We start from the raw sequence: 23,224 nt of genomic DNA, 5'->3' as shown, positions 1-23,224 counted from the left end.
CATTTAGCTTCCATAAAGCCTTTTACAAAGTTGCTACCTTAATTATATCTGATACTTCTCTGCTACCACCAGCTGTAACAGAATCTCAGTTTAACTATTATCCATTTCAAATTACCAGTGCAAATTGTTCTTACTAATTGATTCAGGGCAAAGGCATTCAGTTTCTGGATTAATCATCCTAACTATTGGGAGACAAAAATCAGATTTCAATCATTATATGTTTGACCTGTTGATAATGCATAGTTGTGACAATGCTTTTACAGCCTGATGACAGTGGGCTGGGGACACTAGCACTCCGACTGAAGGGTCACTATAATTTTAATGACAGCAGTCACAGTTGTACCTTGACATTATCTCACTTTTTAAATGTAATTCTAATTAGATGCTTTTCTAACATGTTTTAGTCCAGGATTGTGTGATTTTGATTGTTTAAGAAAGTAACTGCATCTACTAGATAAGCTAGGTACCATCTGCATAATCATTACAAGGTGCATAAGATTCCACTTCTTGCTCACTGATTTTTCGCTTTGATGTTAGTCTCATGCAAGCAATTTATCTGAAGTTTTCTCAGATAACTTTGTAAGGAGCAATGAAAAGGGGAACTTCTACATCTGTATGTGGTAAAGTAGAGGTTATCCTACCTTGATGCAGTTCCACGTAGCCTGACCAAGTGATCTGCTGCTGGAAACACTGTCATCAAGTACTTGCTACAACAATGTTGTGTCACCCGCCTTTCCTTTTCATAAGTATCTGCTCAAACTTCTCTCCATGTTAGGCTGCATTTGAATGAAGATGAAGCTAACTACCTACCTCCAGGAGCCTGCAGGCTTAAATCTACCTGACTTTCTTCTGTCTACCATGGAGGAACTAGCTTCCAACACAGAATAGAACTCAGGAGCTTCACTATACTGCAGCCTTCCTCCTGCAGCAAAGTTGCACAGTTATTTCAGGGTTTCATATGGTTTTGAACTTTACACTGTTTTGTGAGATTACAACAACATCTAACATTTTTAAAAAATATTTTATTTAATTTCATACTTTTTTTCCACAAGGTTACAAATTAAACTTTACTCCAAAGTCAGAAAATAAGTGCAATACACTACAGATAAAACAAGGAAATAAACCACAATTATCTATCGCATGGTGAAATGAGAGTGATACAATTATCTGCACCTTCAAGAAGAGAAATGCATTTTGAATCCATGCTAAAGTATTGGGGGAAAAAAGTACAAATTAGGCAGGGAAGTGACAACACAGAAATAAAAAGGCATCTTACATCTCAAATATGCAATGAACTTACTACCACAGTACTATTTTTGTGAAAAGAGACCATGGATGGCAGTTTTCCAGTAGCTTCCAAAGCTATTAGCAGAAGTAAGGATGAGTAGTAAACATCTGCATTATTGCATTCATCATTTGATCAGTATCACATGCTTTAAAAACAGTTTGTGATACCAGTTAAATCATATTGAGAAGACAAAACTTGTGCTGAAACTCTCCACCGTGTATCCATAAATAGTCTCAGTATTTGTTAAGAAACTGCTCTTAAAAACTTGGCTTGTATGCACTAAAATATTCAACATGACTTGCAAAGAATTCTTTAAGTGTCTCTAATACATTCAGAATATACTTATCAATGAGACCACCCTATCAGAAGAGCTAATTAAGCTACATTTTGAAGCAACAGCAGGAACTGTCTTCCTCCAGGAACACTACTGGTACACATATGCAGAAATGGATGGCATGAGCAGTCTCAAGTTATTCTAGAGAAAAACTGACTTGCTGTTTCACAGCAAGAGATACAAGAGTATCTACAACGCAACCTGAACATCTATTCCTTCATTTTGCTAACATATGAATATGAGATACCTACCTCATCCCTTCAGTAACTCTTCAGCTGCCCATTATCCTGGTCAGGATTAAAAAATGAGTTTAATACTGCATAATGGTTCCCCTAAAGCTACTTGTAGGTATGAAAACTGAATTCAAGTATCCACATCATCCAGTTTGTCGTCTAAAACAAAAGCAAAACCCAAAAAACACACACAACCACTCTTCTACACCCGCTGGGGTGGCAGTGTCTTCTCTGAGCAATGATGACAACTGTACCATATAAAAAGAAGTAACTGACAAAATCCTGGCACAGATGTCTCAATGTCTTAATCCCATCTACTAAAGCCTGTGTGGTAAGGCTAATTCTAGACCTTGGTATTACATCAAATGCCACAACATGTGTACCAAAATCACACTCCATGTGTTAGATGACTTATCATTAAGCATAACTATTTTTTATTTACAAAGTTGATCCTGGTTTGATCTGGGTGGTAGAATTTCTCACTTCTAATTCTAAATAGTTTTGCCACACCATTTAAAATCCACACTAATTTTCAAGTGTGCAGGTGAAAGTATGGAAACCATATTAAATATTCCAGCCAAGCTCTATATTAACAGCTCACCCCTCAAAAGGTAACTAGCGGCATTACAGTTTTCTCCATTCTCCCTGGAATCCACAGATATTACAATTAATAATGCAGGATTAAATATGGTACAAATACAAGTGTTAGACTAAATGACTGTACCATAGAAGGAAATCCAGAAGACCTGTCAGGTTGAATCCGAATATTACGTAGGTCTAGGCGACAGGAATTTTGTACTTCTTCATGAGGGATTTCACTCTCACCTGCATCCATTGCTCTACTAATATTCCGCACCTAGAAAAATTTAAAAGATTGCCCTTGAAAGCCAGACTGACACAATAGCAGAAGTCTTAACATAGCTGGCAAATTCAGTGCTATTTCAAGTGAAATAACTCAAATTGTATTGCAAAAACATATCTTAAATCAAGTAAAGCAACATCATTATCCTCGTATGTGCATTCCAATGAAATATTTCCCAGTAATAGTTACAAATTCATTGTAGATATAGTCACACTTCTGTCTGTTCTTCACCTTGGCTTCCACTACATATGAATGCATTAATTGGAAGGCCTTAAGTAAACAAACTCATAAGCATTCCTCCCTGAAGTCAGCTCATATCCACGGGACAGAATTTCAAAGGTGTCTAATTCAGAAGGAAGATGATCAGTAAATCTCACAGACTTCACACTTAACATACCTCAAAAAGGTAAATGGGAAAAAAATACATTGTCTATAAGGTTTTGTGTGTAATACCTACTTTTTAATTCTGTAAAGAAAAACAAGAATAGGTAGGTAGCTTGCAATTTGCAACCCAGGCCTTTTCAAACATTATCACTTAGGGGATTCTTACTATTTTCATACTGTCTCTTTTCTTGCCACTTCTCCCTCACCCTTCTTAGCTACTTCCTGACATTTATACCTCAAGTTTGCTGTGACCTAATTTTATGTTTACTGTCTGTTAGTGACCTTGTCATGACAAGAGCCATTTAGACAGGAGCCTGATCCTAGGATGAGAACTTAATTGATTTTCAGGAGTCAGTGTTCCATACTGCATCAACAAACACAGGTAAGAACAAGGTCTACGCGACAGGAAAATCATCAGCTTCTCCTAAATGTGTTTAGAAGTCAGTTATGTTTACTTGTCCAGACCACTCTGGAGAGAAAAAAACCCTCAGAGTTCCATCCAGTCTCTCTCACTTTCCTTTATTCTGCTAATGCTCTCTTGACATCTTGGTTTCTTTCCTGGTGTTTGGAATTATTACATTAAGTGCTTATGCTTCATCATGACTCTCTCATCAAGCATGGAACAAAAAGCAATACATCAGCAGTGTCTCTCTTCCCGTTAGTAGGAATCAGAATTCAGTTTATTTTTTAATCTTACATTTTCCACTTCCCTGAAGACACGGAGGAAGTTCTCCTTTAAGACCCCTTTTAGTTCCATTTCATTCCACCCTCTTCTAAGAAGTTCCTCAATCAAAGAAGGGTATTTCGAAACATCTTCCAGTCCCTCAGGGAAACTGTTGGCAAGAGCCACACAAGAACATTCAACGCAGATCACTTAAAAGTGTACCAAAATATTTCTTTTTTTAAGTAGTCTTTTGCGTGTATTCACTTTCAGAATGAGCTTTTTTATACCCACTTCCTCCTCTGAGATGTCAGAAAAACGAAGAATCCAACTGACATAACCCAAAGCTGGAGTGAGACACCATGCAAGACTCTTTTCTGCATAGAGGATCTCATTAGAACTAAACTACATATTCTGGAATTAACATGCACTAATGTATAGAGTTATTAAAGAAAAACAAAAAATTCGTGTAGATATTGACCCTCCTATATCTGGCCTTGAGAGTAAGAGGAAACATCTATATCACCGGTGGAGTTTGTATAATCCATTTAAATAACTGAGAAAAAAGAGTACTCACAAACATATGATGTGCTAAGGAGTTGCAGGCAGTTTTGGTGTACTCCGTTATTTACATAGCCATTTTTCCAAACAAAATACAATTAGAATAATATTGCTTTGAACTCAGCAGTTTGGGCGGTGAAAAGAAAGCTATTCAGAACACTCCACTGAAGGAATTACAACCAGCAAAACTGACATATGTCTTGTGCTAATTCTTCTAGAAACAAAAAGGAATAAGTAGCTGCAAAAACTGCATTGAACAGCTAACTTGTATTTCCAAGAGTCTTGGACTGTTTTGAGATAACTATTTCCTGTTACCTCTCTTTCCTGTGGAGAAGTGATGGTAACCATCAATTAAACTGATGGCCTTTGTGAAAATCTATGCAATAAAATGTGTCTTTTGTTGTTGTTGTTGTTAGCTGCATTTTCATTATGGAGATTATACTTTCAGACCTATGTTTGGCTAACTCTCATGTTAGCTGACGCACTGCTTTTACATCCATCCTGCTTTACGGACTTGAGTCTTAGCATGATTTTCACATTCAAGTGTGTCTGACCCCACTAAGAAAAAAAACAATAAGGTTATACAAGCAAATGCCACCCAGTCTGCTCTTAATTTCTGCGCTGTAATGTAACACTTGCCCATGAGTGAACAGAGAAGGTTATCTTTTAGGCTGTTCACCATGTTCTGCTTTCCTTAAGCACATGCCAAGGATAGGTGATTAGCTGATCAAGGCAAGAAATAGGTTACACAGCCCTAAGGCACTTTAGGCTTTTCCCCCCAGAAAGTAAGAGCAGAGAGGAGTTTTGCAGCAGTCCTGGAGTAACTTGTTTGCAGCATATTTTCTGTAATTCATCACTGGTCTAGAGAAGGCCACCCTCCATCATCATTTCTGTATGCACAAACATTTGCATAGCTCACAGTACATTAGGGCTAGTTTCCACATTTAGGGAACTCCATGAATGTAATATTTGTGCCCCTTTTTTATGAAACTTGTTTTAGCACTCATCACAAGACTATATGCTAAAACTCTTTTAGTCTACCTTCTTTTTCCCCAAAAAGGATCAAAATTGTTACAATTTAACAAGCAAATGTCAATGTATTTATAATTTTACCAACCGTTCCACTCCGTCGTAGTCACCACCAATTCCTATCGATTCTGAACCTGCAATTCTCTTTATGTGGTCAAAATGATCTGAAAGAAAATAACAAAGAAAACAACTTCTAAGCATAACCCAGGAAGAAATAATTCACTTCAGACATACTGGCACCAGGTTACTGTCCTTCAACATATATTCATAGTAAAATTAGTTTCAAAAATAACTCAAAAGACATCCTGATAATACGGGTTTAATTTTAATAACACAGATGATGTACTCAGAATGTTTTCTGGTGCTCATCTGGGTATTATACGTTACAAAGTGCATCCGATAGCAGTCTTCAAAATAACATCTAAACCAGTGAGGTGTAAACAAGGAAAAAGACACTGTTAGCACATTAATTCCCAACAGAAAGCTCAAATATGCCAACAGATTTTTCATTACCCATTACATACCAATGTTTTGCACTCTGAAGTAAAAAGGTTTAAGGTATTTCCCAGCAAGTAACAATTACTTTTGGATTAATGTAGGAGTAAACTCATTTCTTTTGGCTTTATGTAGGAGTTTCAGTTCCTCTTGCTACTGTTTAAATGAATATTAGCTCCAAAAAGACTTGGAGCTGGGATAGTGTGGGGAAGGAAATAAACAAACAATACCATTTACACAGTCTGAAAAATGACCCAGATGGCAAGAAATTCTTAGAAGCCACCCACAAAAATCACAATATATTCACTTCAAACCTGCTAGGGTAGAAACATTAACAACTTTCCTGCCACAGGCCAGTACATCTGCATTGAATGTCACCATAATAATTCCCTTGTTCTTTTTCTGAAAGAAAGAAGAGACTGGTGATGAGTGTCCACACGTGTGTCCTACAAACCTCACAGGCATCCTGTGCAGAACCTTTTCTATCCATCCACCAGTGAGCATAACAACAGTATACATCAAAGATCAGAAGGCAACACAAGGCTTTGCCTTTCTGCCCATTACATCCTCATATGGCCTGAATCACCAAAGCCTGGTGAATTCAAACAAACTCAACCAGAATTTCAAAGAATTTGCAACCACTTTATTCCTATAATCAAAGACAAAACCAACCCAAAGAAGATACCTCAGAAGTGAAGGTGTAACTTGCTACTCTGGGGTCTGCTTCAGTCCAGTTCCATAGATGAGGGGGTGATTTGCATGTATAAACTTGCCTCAGATAAGCCAAACATCAGCATCTCCCCCCATTGTTTTAGTTTTTGTGGTTTTTTTAAGCACTTACCAGATTCTGGAGGATATCATCAGGAACATTTCTGGAGTGATTACAAACAGAAAATGCAGAAGAATGGCTGAAAATTACTGGTGCTTTTGAGATACGTAGTGCAGTTTTTGCTGTGGAATATGAAGTATGAGATAAATCTATCAGCATACCCAGACGATTCATTTCCTTTACCACTTCCTAGAACAGATTTACAGACAACAGCATCAGTATTCTGTTTCCTTAAAGGAAACTATTTAGATGATGTATGTAACCAGATAAATCCTGCAACTGTCAGCTAGTTATAAGCATACTGCAACTTCATGGGCTTCTGTTTTACACATTAAGTCACCAGTTATTTATTCACTCATAATTAACTAGAATACCACCACATGCTTGAACCTTTGAAAGCTTAATCAATGCAAAATACATATATTTTTAATTGTTATTCGCATCTCGCTACTTCTACTTTCTATTTCACACATCAGAACTGTGTTGAAACAGTCATTAGTATGAAATCTAATTTGTTCATCACAAGGAAGTTATCTTTACTGAATCCTAATCACTCCTAAATAGCAAGAACTTACAGAAATCAGGTTTTTAATGATAAGATGTTCTTAAAAACATCAGAAGTTGTTAGCTGTGTGAGAGATTGCTTAGAGTATCATTCAAAAAGAAACCCTTACTTGGCCAAATGCAGTCAAACCAGTAACATTAGGATAAAAGTTGTGTATTCCTTTAGATGAAGACTCAGACCTTCAAAAGAAGAGTGAGAGAGGAGAGACATATCATTCTCCTGACTACAGTATCAATAATTGAATTGCCATATGTTATACACAATAAACTCATATCACACAGCCAAATTGAGGGATAATGAGCTGCAAAAAAGTATCTTGTTCATATAGTGTTCTGTACATCTATGGTTCAGGTCTGTTGCATATTTGTGAAGCAATGACAAGCAAAGAGACACTAGTCCAAATTTTTCTAATTAAACAAACCTTTATCAGAAACCAAGGGTGAACTGAAATGTCAGCTCCCTGTCAGCCATACAGCCAGCGTTTCAGACCTCTCTGCAGACAGTTCTCTTTTGCTTTAGTCACTTCAAATGAAGTCTGTCAGTGCAACAAAAAGTAGGTGCTCTGAGAGAGGAACTGCGTAACCATTTCCATAGCTGCATATGGGACCTGTATTTCTGAGAGGATGGTGTGAAAGGCTTCTGACTGTCAAGTTCTTAGAAAGCATTTACTATCTTTAAGCCACATTATCTGCATCTTATTTTTTTCTGTTATTTTTGTCTGTTTTGACCTATGCAACCTACTAATAAAACCAAGTGGAAGGCAACTTTCCCATTTTTATGTTGCTAACAAAGATTAGAAATTTCTAAATGGTCAGTGCAGGAAGCACCACACGACAGATCCTTTGGTCACCCACTTGCTACAGGGCAGGTGATCCCAGCTCTGTCATCCTTGACTTAGTTTGGACTGAGTATGACACAGGCAGACTTTATTTGAATTCACATTTTTCCCCTCCCGGAATTGCCTCCACACTGCATGATACAGTTACACAAACACATACACATTAGTTACCAAGGAGTATTGCAGGAATGTGTCAAAGTCATGTAACGAACACCTAGGTCATAATACATCCTCAGTGTTGCCAAACTGCTGTCAATAGAGTGACCACCTTCTATTCCAATCAAACATGCAATCTTCCTACTGTCAGAAATACCTGGAAACATCAAAGTAAGACAGTTCCAAAGCAATTTCATACTCTATTGAGAAAAAAATGGTTATTGATATTTCTTTAGGACAGGGGCTTTATTTCAGGGTATATTTATATGGAAAATTATCTTATGACTGCAGCGGGCCAGGACTTTGCACAGTCAGATATTGTAGTTCAATAGAAAAACTGAAGTTACTTTAAAACTGAAGGATAGCTAACTTGCCTGCTTGCAGTTTTTTCTTTTCTGCACGTCCCTTTGGAAATGTAATTAAAAAACAAGAAACAAAACAAAACTAAAAAAAACACCCTGTAACAAGAGAGAGTATCACCTTGGGAAGTTGTCACAAGTTCAAGCTCTTCATAGCTGTTACACATCCTCTTGACAACATCAATTTGCTCTAAGGTCAGACGTACAGCATCCTTGTTCTGAGCGCTGCAAAGAACATACACTGACCAAAACTGAAAGAGACATTGACAAGTAAACTAGATAATCTGTGTTCCAACTTGGAAGGTACAGATTGCTAATAGTGGAGTTCACAAGCAGAGATCAAAGTGATTTCTTACAGTTTACAAGGGAGTTGCCATTATAATTTTTCCCCTCCAAAGAAATCTTGAGTCATCTATTCCAAACACAATTCTGCTCTCCCAGCTTACTCAACAACTCCACAATACATGCAGAAAATTGGATGTAAGCTCACTATACTTCATTTACCAGAAAGCAATTGCTGCTCTTTTGATTAAGTGTAGCTGGATTATGAACACAAACATTTGCAATACAAATGACACAGAAAAGTGCCTGTTGCTTTTCAGAATCATTTTATCTCTTCTCTTAGAACAGAAAGTACCAGAACCAGAGCCAGTAATACCTCTGTGATTGGGAAGGGAACGAGACAAGTGTAAAAACATGTTCTTAGGCAGTCTCACTGCCATGACTGTACGTACCTGAGCTCCCACATAACCAGCCTTAAGTTTCAGAAGATTTGTGTGGGTCTTGTTGATTTCTCTTAAGTTGACTTTACTGATTCTATTTTGGTAAAATATTCTCAGACGCAGTACAAAGTCATTGTGGCTAGAATAGAAAACAAGTAGGGCATGTGGTGGAAATAAATTGTTCTTCTTCTAATCCAAATGTAATTTCTTCAATTCTTCTTAGTTTTTCAGACCAACAACTCCCAATAATCCTGGCTGTAATAGATACTAGGAGTGTTCTTTCTCTGCAAAGCATCTTTATTTCTTAAAGCTCCTTCTAGTCAGGACAGCAAGAAAGTCTTATGCTTTCCTCACTTTTACTGCTGTTATGCTTTTGTATGCATTTTTCTCCCTACTATTTCTGAAAGAATGGAAGAACTAAAATCATCCACCATGGTCCTTACAGGATAATCAGTGCTTCTGTTCTCTGGTTAAAACACACCATAGACATCATTCCTTCAAGTTGCAAGGATACCCTTTCAAACTACCATACCTGCCTTCTAGCTCTGTAAAGAGGTCGTTGTTACCAAAGATGTCATTAAATTATGGGAAGGAGACAAAGACATTGTGTAAAGGGAAACAATAATTCAGCACTGAAATCTCACCACATGCATTTAGGGCAAAACATTCTTAACTACCCTCTGAATTGGAATTCTGTCCAGCTGATAAATCTCAACAATAACTAACTATTATGTGCTAGGAATAGTCTGCATCCCTACTCATCCTAACACATTTTAGCATCTCCTCCTCACTTATGAAGATTCATTGAGAGTTTAATTGAAGATGTTTATATACCCATCAATTAAACGTGTATCTTGCATCAGACTGATAGCTCTCTCTCTCATTGATTTCTCACAGATGAATGGCACAGTATCAAAGAGGAACATCAACAGCCATAGCAACAACGTTGTTAGATTTTGCTTCATTTTCAAGTTTGTTAAAGCGAAGAGATACCACAGTATTTGCTGACCGCAATTAAACAGGAAAATTTCCAGTCGGTAGACACAGATTTAATAGTATAAGCAGAGCCAAAACATCCTCTTTCTGGTAAAGGCTGCAGTTGGTTCTGTAAGAAGAAAGAAACAACAATGAAGAGAGTGGAAGGCAGAAACAGGAATAGTAAGATAGCTACATTCTCCAAAAGAATTTTAAATCCATGGCTATTACACTTCTGCACCTATAACTGCTCCATAAACATTGCTGCTGCCACAGCTGATGGCTGAAGGGAACCATCTCCTCATTCAGAACTGATAGTGAGCCTGACAGACTCCAGAGTCCCATTTCCCCAAAGCAGCTCCCAAAATATCACAACGAGACCGTTTTCTCTGTTAGAGTAACATCAACTGGTTTGTTCCCATTACTGGGGAAAACAGACTCTGAAATGATGCGGATATATTTTTTGAGAAAAATGAGAAAACATGTATGATAACCTCAAGAGCAATCAATATATCATTTGTGGATGATGACCACCATCAGCTCTGCATATTCACCAGTGACAAACAAGAGCCAGCATGTCATGCTCATAAAAACCTGCACCAGTGGAGGTGACCCAGTGTCACTGCTGTCACGCAGCACGCACTGCCTCTCTGTGCTCACATCCACTGGTTGGTCTCCATAAACATTCTGTAAGCATCAGTGAACATCTGTGGTGACATCTTTCCTGTGCAGAAGGATTCAGTTCCTCACTTTTGCTTCATATGCACTTCAATGTCAGATGCCACAGAACTTCCACATGCACTTCCACGTCACTCTCATACATTGTTTATTGCAGGTGACAGAACAGTGCAGTATACAACAACTCCTTCAAAAGTAGTGCCTCTTATTTTATTAAGTATGGAGAAGTAAGTTTAGAATCGGTCCTGAATCAGTCTAGAAAAGAAAATCTAGGACAGGTGAATAAACACAACAGTGTGCAGATGGTCTGCAAAGCAGCCAAGTGAATTGCTCCTCCACATCTACTTTTATTCATTGCCACATCTTATGCTTGTACACAGCAAAAAGTTACTGGAAGAGTCATTTTCTCATGTTGTTTTATCTTTTTTCTTTTCTTTTTTCTTTTTTTTTTTTTTAAATATTGTTTTTGGAAGAAAAAATATTTGAATTGCCATTGGTAACCACTGTGATATATCAGATCTGAATCAGCAGATTTCAGTTTTAATTTTACTCAGAGAAACTGAATACTGGTCATGTTCAACATCTTCATCAATTACCTCAGCAAAATTGCATTCCAACCCCATCATTCTTCTGCACACAGTGTAGGCATAACAATTTTGGAGCACCAAGCTTAGAAAAGCTGCCATTTCAAAGCCCAGAAAAAACTAAATGAGTTCCTGAAGAGCTGCAACAGGCGCAGTCTTTGCAAACACCTGCGAAGTGAAGCTCTACTGTAGTTAGCTTTTACCATTGCATTACATTCTCTGAGCTCTCCACAGCTTGCTATCAATAAAACACAAATGCTGACAAACACTGAGTGTTCCCTTGTCTAGAACAACACAGCCGTGCCGAGGACGCTGCCCACATCTGCCATATGAGGATATGACAAGAGAGGAGAGGATGTTGCTCTTTTGAAACAGATGCATTTCAACTGAACTCTTCACAGTAAGAAAAAGGAAAGCATGTAGAAACTTCTGTCATTTACCATCTTCAACAATATAGGCAAGCACTGTATTGTCTCTCTTCTTTTCAAAAGGCAGGACAGACCCCAGTGCAGAAAATGCAATGAACAGCTGCTATTTAAGTGCAGCAAATCTCAGCGAGGAATGATACTTCCTTTCATCTCATTTGATGTTCGGACTTTTCATCTTAATTTTTATTAAAACACTTCCTGACATCCTTGGCATCAATACTTGGGTTTGCTGAATTTTTGTGCTCAATCAAGTATAAAAAGTGCAATAAAATAAAGCTCACAGTTTGAGGTAGTAATATTGTCTGAAGAAAGTTCATCCCGACACAGTCCAGCTAAGCTGGGAGTTCAAGAAGGTGGCAGTATTTGCAACTGAAGTATAGGAGATTGATGGCTTTGTCCTTTAGAACAATTCCCTCAGAACTTCCCTCAAAAAGGACAACTACTGAATTTCTTTCCTGTTAGGTTTCCAAATTCTACTTTACTGTTGTTGTTTTTTCCCCGGACCACAGTTTCTAAGACTTTCTGACACATTCAGGTTACCGAATCCAGTAATTTTTAAATAAATGGGAACTGTACAAATGCATTTTATCATCCTGTGACTACAGATGAGAACTATTTTCTCTTAGTAGTCCTAAATTACTGAAATTCTTCTGACATCAAAACTTGTAAGCTTTATGGTGTAAGTACAGAACAAACCAGAACAGCCTGCCAACTGCTTCTATAACACTGTGTCACAGCACATTATCAGGCAATACTTCCTCCAGTTTAAGAGTTCTGACCCCAGTGTTGGGAGGGAGTTCCCCAGAGGGAGTAGGCTGGCTTCTTTCTTAATATAGTCTCCTCTTGCTCAGATGCAGCAATGTTTCTTTCCTAGACTGCAAACCAGAACCCTCAGAACAACATGTACTTGAGCCAATAACTCTTCAGGGTTCCCCTCTGCAACAGCACTCCCATCTGTATGGGCTGCAATAGATTCCAAAGATACAGGCAGAAGACTCTGCACCTGAAAGGGATTCTTCCCTTCTTCCCAGTCACCCCATTTGGGCCCCTTGCCACATGCTTCTATTCTTCTTTAAAAAGTTTCACTGCTCCTGTGTTCCTCTCCATGCTAATGCAAAGCCATGTCCCCTCCCAACCTTTCCCAACAATCTTTTTTTTTTTTCTAGGGTTTTACCAAGTTCTGAAACATTTCTCATATTTTTCAAATGTCTTCATCAACCATTCAAAAATAGCACAAAGCAGAAAGATACACACACAAAGGACATGAAGATGACCATTAATGAGCATTAACAACCGAGTTTTACCATAATGAGCATACTGCTCTCGTAAGAAGTAATGAACTTTCCTTCAGCCGCACAAGGATGCCTACTGCAGTACTTGTACCATAGTGAAGTTTATCCCCACACTCAAATACAAACTCTCAAATAATTGATAGTTTTTAAAGAGAGAGTGTTCTCAAACACACCACAAATGTTTTATCTATTTGTACTTGCCCACATAGTTCAAATCTAAAAGAGAACACACAGTTCTGTTTTTTTCTGATTGTGACATGCAAGAGAAAGATTCTGGGGAACAGCAGTTACTGGAAATGTAGTCATTCTTGCAGAATGCCCTTGAGAAGTTGTTTTTCTTCTATAAACACATATCAGAAATATATATACATTGTAAAACCTCCAAAGCTCTGACAGAACAGTATTTCTATAGACCTGGAAAAAGCACATGTTTAAGCTTTCATATAGACTGACTTTGTTACTGACTTTGTTACCTGCAATCCCTTTCTCTAGAATTCTACCAGATCCTGACAAAATGACTGAAAAAGGACATTTTTTGGTTCAAAATTTCTAATGAGAAAGTAGCAGACCTCCTTCATTCAGTAACATTGTTCAGATGCTACATAAATCTGTTACACGCTATAGATTTCGATCCAAATGCTTACTCTTTTTCCAACAGCATTATGTCCACAGTGAATTTCAGGAATACTTTTAAGCATGAAATGTACCTGTATGTTCTTCAAGTTGTTCAACTACTAATGGTAATCATTTATACATTACCAAATCCCCATTCTATGTATCTGTTCAAAAATGCTATGAGAATTTCCTACTTAACATTAGTCTCGAGTCATTATACCTCAAGAACATACAGTAACAGCATCTTCTATGTTTCATGCTGATACAGCCTACATAAAATACTCTTTGTTTTTTGACAGTAATACTGATTTACCTTTAAGACTATTTAGGTAAAGAGGACACTCACTTGTATCATTATTCAGTAACAACTTCTCGAAAACTGAAGGACTATCGCAAGCACCAGACTATATTAAGAACATAATATACAAAGCACCCATACTTGAAGAGCATGTATCATAAAGTACAAAAGCTTTACAGCCTTTTTTCCATGCTGACTGAGCAGAGTTGAGAAGTGGAAGTTGACATGAGATTTATAGTTTTTTCTTGCTTATCTAAAGGCTCCTCTGAGCAGGTTACCTTCTTAGGAAAATGTAGCAGAGTCGTAATCCACGTTTCTCTCTGTTGGATGCAATTGCTAAAGTCTGGAACCAGATCCTCCTGGCATCAGGACAGCAAGCAAGTAACGTCCTCTATTTCTTTAGCTCACACATCACAGGCTTCTCGCTCAACGGGCGCCTGGGGATTGCCCCTTGCACAGAAATGAGGTCTGTGAGAAAGTTTCCAGCTCAGATACCGCCCACTTACACAAGCCACACGCTGTACAGTGCTTGCTCCAGTGCTTCCTCTTGTGGCAGACTTCTTGTGCAGTCCATCATGTATCCGTTCATGAAAGAAAATGATACATTTAATACCACTCTGTTTATGTTGTTTTAGACACAGGTGCCTTCCATCACAGACTGATTTTGTTTGAAAGGGATCTCATCATCTAGTCCAGCCCCCTGACCCCTGCTAAGATAATTTCAGTGTTAGATCAGGTTGCTCACTTGTCCTGCCAAGTTTTTGATTCCTTCAGGAAGAAGATCATACAACTTTCCCAATGTGATATTTTTTCCTTAAACCCACTTGAATCTCCTCTTATGCAAACTGTGATGGTTGCAACTCTTCCTCTTGCTGATGTGCTTTGAGAAGAGTCTCATAACTGAATCTGTAGGAAAAACAGGCGCAGGTATGCACTTTACAGATGACCTAATTTTGCTATATGTACTATATCTAGATCTTGATACTGTGCTTACCAGGTTTTAATCAGGACTTGAAGTGCTACTGTATAAAAGTTAAAATACTCACAAGTTACAGATGATCTTTTCAATTATAATTCTCCCTCTGAACCTACAAGGACTTTCTATTCCCTTTATTGGAGCTGTCAGTTTGGAAACGCACAAAGAGATATGTGCAAAAACAAGATCCTAGAGTTCCACAAGAAATATAGTTTGCTAATAATCATTTTCATTCTACTTCATGCTTTCTACAGAAATGTCATCATAATTCTGGTTCTAGCTGCACTGCAAATAAATGAGTCTCAAAACATTCACCAGGCTGTTGCACAAGGCACGTCTTGACTGGAACATACGTGTTTCATCAGTCCACTCATTCTCAGTATTTGGAAATTTAAACAGAAACAAAAAACCTCTCCATTACTTAGGATGTTAATTTGATGGGCTTCACTTAAACTTTTACCATCAACTCGAGTGGACTAAAGCACACTAAATGAAACAAATATTTTTTTTATGAAATAACTGCTGCTTTATCTGAAGCCTGATCTAGGCCAGATCCATTTGTATACATCTGTCAGGAAACCCTCTTCCAAATGTAATCTAGAGCAGCAAATAACAGATTAATACAACAGGCTCATATTCATTTTCTTACTCATGCTCTAGTTCTACCTCAAGTTTCATTATTAGTTCTCATCCCCTTCTTACAAATTAATTAGTATCACATAACTATCATTGCCTGCAGTTTTCCCCCCTATCTTCTCAATTTTCCCTCCTAGCAAAGCCAAGTTTAATCTCTGAAATGATTTCTACCTAAAACTATTTCCACATGCCTCCAGGAAAATCATGCTTAACAACAACCCCTTGTTCAGAACAACTTTTTCTTAGCCACTAAGCTCCTGCTCTAACTTTTAATTGTTCAACTCCATAGTTTCAAAAGATGAATAGATTTTTAAGGCTGCTATGAACCAACTTCTTTGGCCCACAGTCAGATTTTTGTCTATCTGGATGAGCCTTAATGGCTGTTTGTTTTTAATAGTTCTTAAAACGTAGCACTTGGGATCTATGTCTTTCCTGCAGAGTCCATCTGGCAGGACTGTTCTCTTAATAGAGAGAGCTATCATTATTGCCCAGAATGTAGTTACACAGCTGTTTCTGATAATAGTTATCCCTATGTTTATATCATGTTCTATCCATCTCAGATACATTTTGGAGCAAGCTGAGAAGCTGTAAACTAACTGCAGCACTTACACTCATACCAGCTGCTGTCAAGACACAAAGGGAGATCATAATGTGTTGGAGCCATTTTTCACAATAGAAAGGCTTGTTCCAAACAGAGCAGTTTCACTAGTGCTGGAGAGCTCAAAGTTCTAGCATTTTTACTACCCGCATAGATGAAACTACAGATTAATACTGCTCAGAAAGCAGGGGCTTGGGGGTTTTGTTTGTTTGTTGCATCTGCAGATGGCTATGGCAGCAGCCAATTTAAAATGAACTTGGGTTTCTCTAGAATACTTGTACTCTACTAGCTCACAGCAACATCTTTCTTGCATGCTAACAATCTAAGCATATGGTACGGAATCTGTGTATGAATCATCTTTTGAGCTTCACCATTGCATAATGGCTTAAAGATGAGCCACACCAACTTAACATTAAAAATGCTGCTTACCAAGTACTTGAACATGGTGTCTTCCAAGTAAAGATCATAATCTCCTAGAATGTCACCTTGACAGCTCTTCAACACAGACATCAATATTTTAAACAGAAAATGCTAAAACATGTTGGGAACAGGAAATTCTACGTATTAAGATTTCTGTTCACATTTAAAAATAGCAACATTGGCACTTTTAACTATTGCAAATGAAATTCCAGCTGTTTCTTCTACTGATCCCAGTGGAATGAGTTTGTACTCAGAGTGGGGGAAGTTCACTGGTTGTTCTAATCTGTTGAAATCAGCATCGTTGCGATATATTTCTCAGTTAAAAATCTCACAAGAAAAAAAATTCATCTAAGCTTAAGAACCAAATGGGTTATGAGCTACAACAGTAAAGTTGTTTTTACTTTTTTACCCCCATGTCCCTCTGTCTTGGTTTTGTGAATGGCTGAAGCTGTTACAGTTTCATGACCCCAGTTCAACTATCGTCAATGAAAACAGTTAAATTATGCCATCTGGTTATGCATGGAACCACAGCATTTGGCAATTATTGCCAAGTGCAAAAGAACAAGGGAGGAGCACAAAGATGAATGTTTGTGTGTTGTCTTTTTTTTTTCAACCACAAAGGCTGGTTTTATTTTCTCATGCTTGGAAAAGAGAAAAGGCTTCATGAAGCACACAAAGCTTTGTAGTTACAAGAGAGGAAAGCTATAGCTGAATGTTTCCCATAGCTGAAAGCAAGCAGAGCAACGAGATCAGATGCCATACAGGATGGACATAAATGTGTACTTTGATATTCATCAATGACTTTCAGCACTGTTTTGTACAGAAGCCAAAACTGTTGGAGGTTCTCCTATGTAAATACTGTAATTCAACAGAATTAGTTTTCACAGTGTATTATAAAGATGAAACAAGCAGCTGAAGGGAAAAAACACGACAAACTTAGCCACTCATTTAAATTCTCATTTTAAAAATGCTACTAATATGTATGATTCATTATCCAATTACTAAAGCAAACCAAGTGCAGCCACTAGTCTCCTGCTTGCTTTGTTTCTTTAGCTGTACGTCTGAGCTTTACATGTATTAGCTCAGCGCGTTTAGAAGAAAAGAAGTCCTTGCCACAAGGTGGCAGGCGCTTCCCAATGGAAATATAATCAGATGTTTGAGCTAAGGACCGATCGGTGGCTGTCAAGACTGTGTGCCATTTCTATGACCTACTTATCTACCACACTACTTAGCTAAGCACAGGAGTTGCAGGACAAAGGAGAGCAAGTAAGCTAAATTAGAGTAGGGCCACAGAAGGTCTAACTAAGATTGCTGTAACTCATTATACTACAGTACAACTACAAATACCACAAACACCTGTTAAAAGTAAATTCCTACTGTGCTTTCACTGAAGTATGTGTAGGATGCTTTGAATGTAATCTGATGCAAGGCATAAACACAGTCTTAAACATTCATAGCTGTATGTAAAAAAGAAAACACATATACATGTATATATATTCAAAGTAGTGCTTTGAGGTTTCTTAGCAAATTTGTGTTAGGGCCCCTTTATTAGATCAGAAAATTTGCCCTCTTGAGAGTCACTATTTCTGAGACACTTTATCATTTATACACGATGTTGTGACACTTAAGAATAGGTTTTTCTAATTGAGGACAGTGTCAGTAGTATCAATAAGGCTGTAGATTAGGAAATTTCCTTGGTTCTACTGGAAAAAGAGCTTCCTTGCAGCAATGAGATAAAATTGCCATGGAAACCTATTTGCTAAGATGACATTAAAACACAGCATGGACACTTACATTTCTCTTTTTGTAATAAACAACACTTAGTGGTGCAGTCAGGAGCGACTAAATAAAAGTGTTATTTGCACAGCCAGAATCTCAGGACAAACACTGGAGAATTTTTGTCATGCTCCAGGGCTGGCTAGTTGACAGTGTATCTATCTTGTTACAGAAAGAGGATGTTAGGAGATAGATGAAGCAAGTGATCTAAACTGACAGATAACCAGGTAAGACAAGTAAATACATACACATGAAAAACAGGTTCATGAACTGACAATAGCTTGAGTTATCACCATGGGAAGCTATCTGAGGAAATTCACAGAAGAATCTATTCTTTAAAATCATAAACTACATTGGAATTTTATTAACTTCTTACTTTTCTTCATCTAAAACCCAGTAAATTTGGTATTTAACAGGGAAAGCATCACTTGTCTATGGTGAATTTCTCCTTCTAGCGTTCACAATGCTAGAACAGTTCCTCACACTCTGCACTGGGGTTTGATTGCACTTTGCACAGAATCATATATAATCACATAAGAAAACCCAAATCAAGGTATCTTTACTTCTGTATAAGGATGGAATGTGAGACATCACCCACATCACTTTGACCATGCTCAGTTTGTGACAATGCTGTGTACAAAACCACAGGAGCACACAGGAAGAGGCACATCATCTTGAATCTGATGACACAAGCCAGGACACATTTATTATTCTCTACTGAAAAAGCAATAGGTATCAGTAAAGCATCCTGTTTCAAAGGTTATTGTGATTTTGGTACTTCTGGTCTAGTTTAGCATATATCTGCCAACAGAATATGCACAATATTTCCTCTTTCTGTATCTTTATTCTAATATGATTTCTTTTAAAGCCAAGATCATAATCTGTGAGTCACTTGCTTGGTAATAAACATATAACGAGCTTAGCTAAACAAATCTATGCACCTCATCAAAAATTATGCTGCTTTTGACTGTTCAAATGAAGTAGTCTGACTTTTATTGTAAACTCTATGTGAGACAAAACTAACTTACTACTGACTGTAAATATCTTCCACATATCTGTCCAGCAAGGAAGCCATGAAAGAGTGACATGAAGGATTTGCCAGCACACAAAGGAGTGTGTGTTTAGTTAGACTTGCCTTCTCATTCCCATCACTATGTAAGCTAAGGAGACATTGAATTCATCAGTATTTACTCAAGACAACTGTTTCAAAAGAGGTTACTGAAGTGCTCAGAGCAAGGTTGAAGGCATCATGTGCTTCAATTTACAGAGAGCCAATTATCTCTATATTAAAGGTTATACTGAACTGTGTATCTGTGATGCTCCCTAAAAAGAGAAAAGTCACTGTCTGAATTATGAATTGTTGCAGTTTTCAAGTTCCCATTGCCTAAAGAGTAGAGCTCATGGTGCTTTGTCTGCCAAGCAGCTGCTAAAGCTGATTTTTTATTTATTTTTTACTGGAACGCTAATTTCATTTCTCATCTAAATCATCAGCATAGCAAAAGTTTTCCATGAATATTTTGAGCATCATCACAGCCTCAAGCATTTGAGAAATACCCTTACTGATTCTTGACCAAAAAGGAAGAATTACTGAAGGCTTCAGGCAATAAATCAACAGTAGCTGAGCAGTTTATCTGCCTAGTTTGCTTTTCAGCGTGGGTATATTTTTGTCAGCACTCACCAGCAACTACAGAAAAAATGTACCCAGAGTTCAGATCTACTTAGTGTAGATAAACTGAAGTTAAATGTTAAAATCAGATCGTGGGTTACAGGGTCATACACTGAGGTAGTTAGAAAATTTCAAATAGCTTAATGTCAATCTGATTTTTGAGAAATTATTCTTAATGTTGCCTAGATCACCTAAAACATAGAGAGAAGAATTCAGGTGTATGTAATTCCAACCTACTGGTGAATAACATGATTGTTTACATACTAATGTGTAAGGTGAAATATTACAAAGATGGTAACAAAGACAATGGCAGGTATTCAGAAGGTTATTTATGGGGGAAAATTCACCAATATGGATGCCTTAACTGGGAAATGCTGAGGCAATCTCCACCAGAGAGCAATCTCCAAGAGATGCTGCCTTAGTGGTGGTCAGACCTTAAATGAGGTCTGGAGGAGGTGGAGTCAAGCTCCACACCTTCCAGGAGCACAGCTAAATTACTCTCACCTGTGCTCCCACAGCTGACCCAACACTTGCCTCAGCTGATTAATCAGAGGGTCAGGCTGTGATTACCAATTCTCCATACATAATGCAGCAACGTGGAACTTATATAAAAAAATTCCCCTTTGTACCTTTACAGAATATTTAATTACAAATGACTGAATATGCATTAGTTGAGCTTTAAACAAAGAAAAAACAGCAGATAAGGTATTTTAATACAGTGTGTGCAGCATGCAAGGGCTACTGAGAATCTTCAGCTTTTTATCATGATGTATATTTCCTTCCTTCAGCATATTGTAGGTTTTAGCATTCAGAAAGAAAATCTTTGTCTAAGCATACAATAAGAAAGAGCACCTCAAGAGATAAAAGAGCTTGGAGAAAAGATTATTATCAGTTGTTTTAGTAACTATATGGCAGGCTGCTTAGAGGAAGATTGGACAAAATGTTTCTGCTCCCTTGATCTGCATCAGGTTGAGTGTGATCTGTTTATTACAAGAATCATTTTCTACCTTGGAGACTGACTTTACAAGTCATAAAACAGCTCTTCAAGGATGAGGAGTGGCAAAGCTCTGAATAGTTTTGAAGCTTTCTACAGACACAGTCTTAACTGTTTGGAGGTGACCAAGTACATCTACAGATCAGTGTGTACATTATTACTCCTTTAGGTAGCCAAATAATGTAAAAGTTAACTTTTATTATTTATCTATCTGCTCCATGAGTTTCTGAATACCTGATTTGTTTTTTCTTATATAATGGAGAATATTCTGTTGCGCTGGAATTGTCTCCTCACCACTACAGGGAAATATGTTCACACAGCCTACAGTATCCAAGCAGTAGTTTGTCTTTATTCTGAAATACAGTGCATGCACTCAGTGATTGCATCTAAGCAAGCTGGGCAGTAAGCACGCAGACTATTTAGTTCTGTGGCCTGAATGTCCTAAGGGCTCACCTATGAGATTTTTAGAGATACTTTCTATCCTTACTACCCTCAGAGAAGAAATGCTGAGATCCATAGCATAATCCGTGCACAAATATACCTGCAAAATAGATAAGTTACTTACATAAAATACAACTAAGTCATTTCTAGTGAATAATCTGGACAAGTTGTGAAATGAAGAATAGGAAACCATTCAGCAGTACCCTCAAGTCAGGGAAAAATAAAATAGGGTTGGTTTATTTGGTTTATTTTGGTTTTCAATCTGAGCCTGTTCCATAAATCTATAGAGAAGCAAACTGACAGTATGCTTCAGCTCCATCTCACAGCCCAATAAAATGAATGACAGAAACCTGGAATTCACAAGATTGACACCATTGGGAAGGTCAGTATATCATGAGATCAGTGCAGCTATAGCACTGAAGGACTTCAGCCTCCCCCCCCCCAAAAAAAAATGTTTATAATTCTAAATATCTTCTATTAAATCAGCCGTTATTTTAATAACTACAAGAAAAAAAATCAAGTCGAATTTTACATACAATTACTTAACCTGGGGAAACAAATTTACAGCCTGGTCAGTGAAAGAAATGATATTAACTTCCCACCTGTTCCTTGCAGATTGTAGAATGAAATACAGCAAGAAGATCTGCCAGATCAGAGTATTTTCAGAGTTTTGTTTTCACGTTTTTGCTAAGTAGCAAGGAAAGCCAGTAGAAGACAGCTTGGAGAGTGAAGTGAAACAAGCCAGAAGAACCAGGGATAATTAGACTTTGGTCAGAAGTATGTTTTTGATGTGAACATGTAGGTGCATTATTACAACTCTCCTCTCTTTGTGGGGCTGGAGATGGAGAGCACAGAACATTCTCCTTCTGTTCATCAGAGTTTCAGTGTTCAGCGTATATTAACATATAAAAATATGCTTTGATTTGCTGTTGTTGCTTGACTGTATATTCCACAAGCTCAAAATTCAGCTGACCTGCAAGTAACACAAAGTACACCCAAAAAGACATCCAATAAGCCTATTCAAACAGTGCTGTGATTAAATCTTATTAAAGAGAAGAATAATACAAACTGAACTAACAGACAAGAATCAATAAACCTCAATTTGTTAGAAGTATTAGTTGTACTGTCTTAATGGCAACATCACAGGGTCCAGAGCAGACGTGCTGGAAACTGTCATCAATTAAAATGAAAGAGCTATCTTCTCTATTGCTTTGAATACTTTTTACTAGAAGAGTTTTACAGCTCAATAACATGCTCGGATCTAGTTGATATTCCTCAGAAGCAAGCAAGATTCATCATCATAACTGTGACCTTATTTGCCTAAGTGCAGCAGAGTAATATTTCATTGAGCTGTTTGACCAAATCCTTCCTGTGTGCTGAAGGCTGTCCTTCATGAACAAATGCAGCTTTGTGACAACCAGGCAATTACTGACCAAACTCCTGTCCAGCTATCTAAGATTAAAAAGTGAGAAAGAATGACTCTTCATTACACCCAAGGTTCCAGTTTATTTCACACACTATGACAAACTAC

The 23,224-nt window shown here is 37.6% G+C and overlaps 1 protein-coding gene across 2 annotated transcripts; it reads right to left on the bottom strand.

The window, feature by feature from the left end:
* Positions 1-1,002: 1,002 nt before the first annotated feature.
* Positions 1,003-10,311, bottom strand: LOC107319153 (dipeptidase 2-like). Of its 2 annotated transcripts, XM_032447011.1 has the most exons (11): positions 10,151-10,311; positions 9,329-9,455; positions 8,716-8,845; positions 8,251-8,392; positions 7,351-7,420; positions 6,689-6,865; positions 6,162-6,249; positions 5,441-5,516; positions 3,799-3,934; positions 2,580-2,711; positions 1,003-1,909 (listed from the first exon to the last, which is right to left on the bottom strand). In XM_032447011.1, the coding sequence occupies exons 1-11, from the start codon at positions 10,279-10,281 to the stop codon at positions 1,883-1,885; spliced, it is 1,236 nt and encodes a 411-aa protein (XP_032302902.1). In that variant the 5' UTR covers positions 10,282-10,311; the 3' UTR covers positions 1,003-1,882. The 2 variants fall into 2 exon arrangements, with proteins under 2 accessions (XP_032302902.1, XP_032302901.1); XM_032447010.1 differs by having other exon boundaries at positions 1,003-2,711.
* Between the last annotated feature and the right edge of the window lie 12,913 nt (positions 10,312-23,224).

Source organism: Coturnix japonica, chromosome 11 (assembly GCF_001577835.2).
Source record: "Coturnix japonica isolate 7356 chromosome 11, Coturnix japonica 2.1, whole genome shotgun sequence".
NCBI lineage: Eukaryota > Metazoa > Chordata > Aves > Galliformes > Phasianidae > Coturnix > Coturnix japonica.
This window is presented reverse-complemented; position numbering and strand designations above follow the sequence as displayed.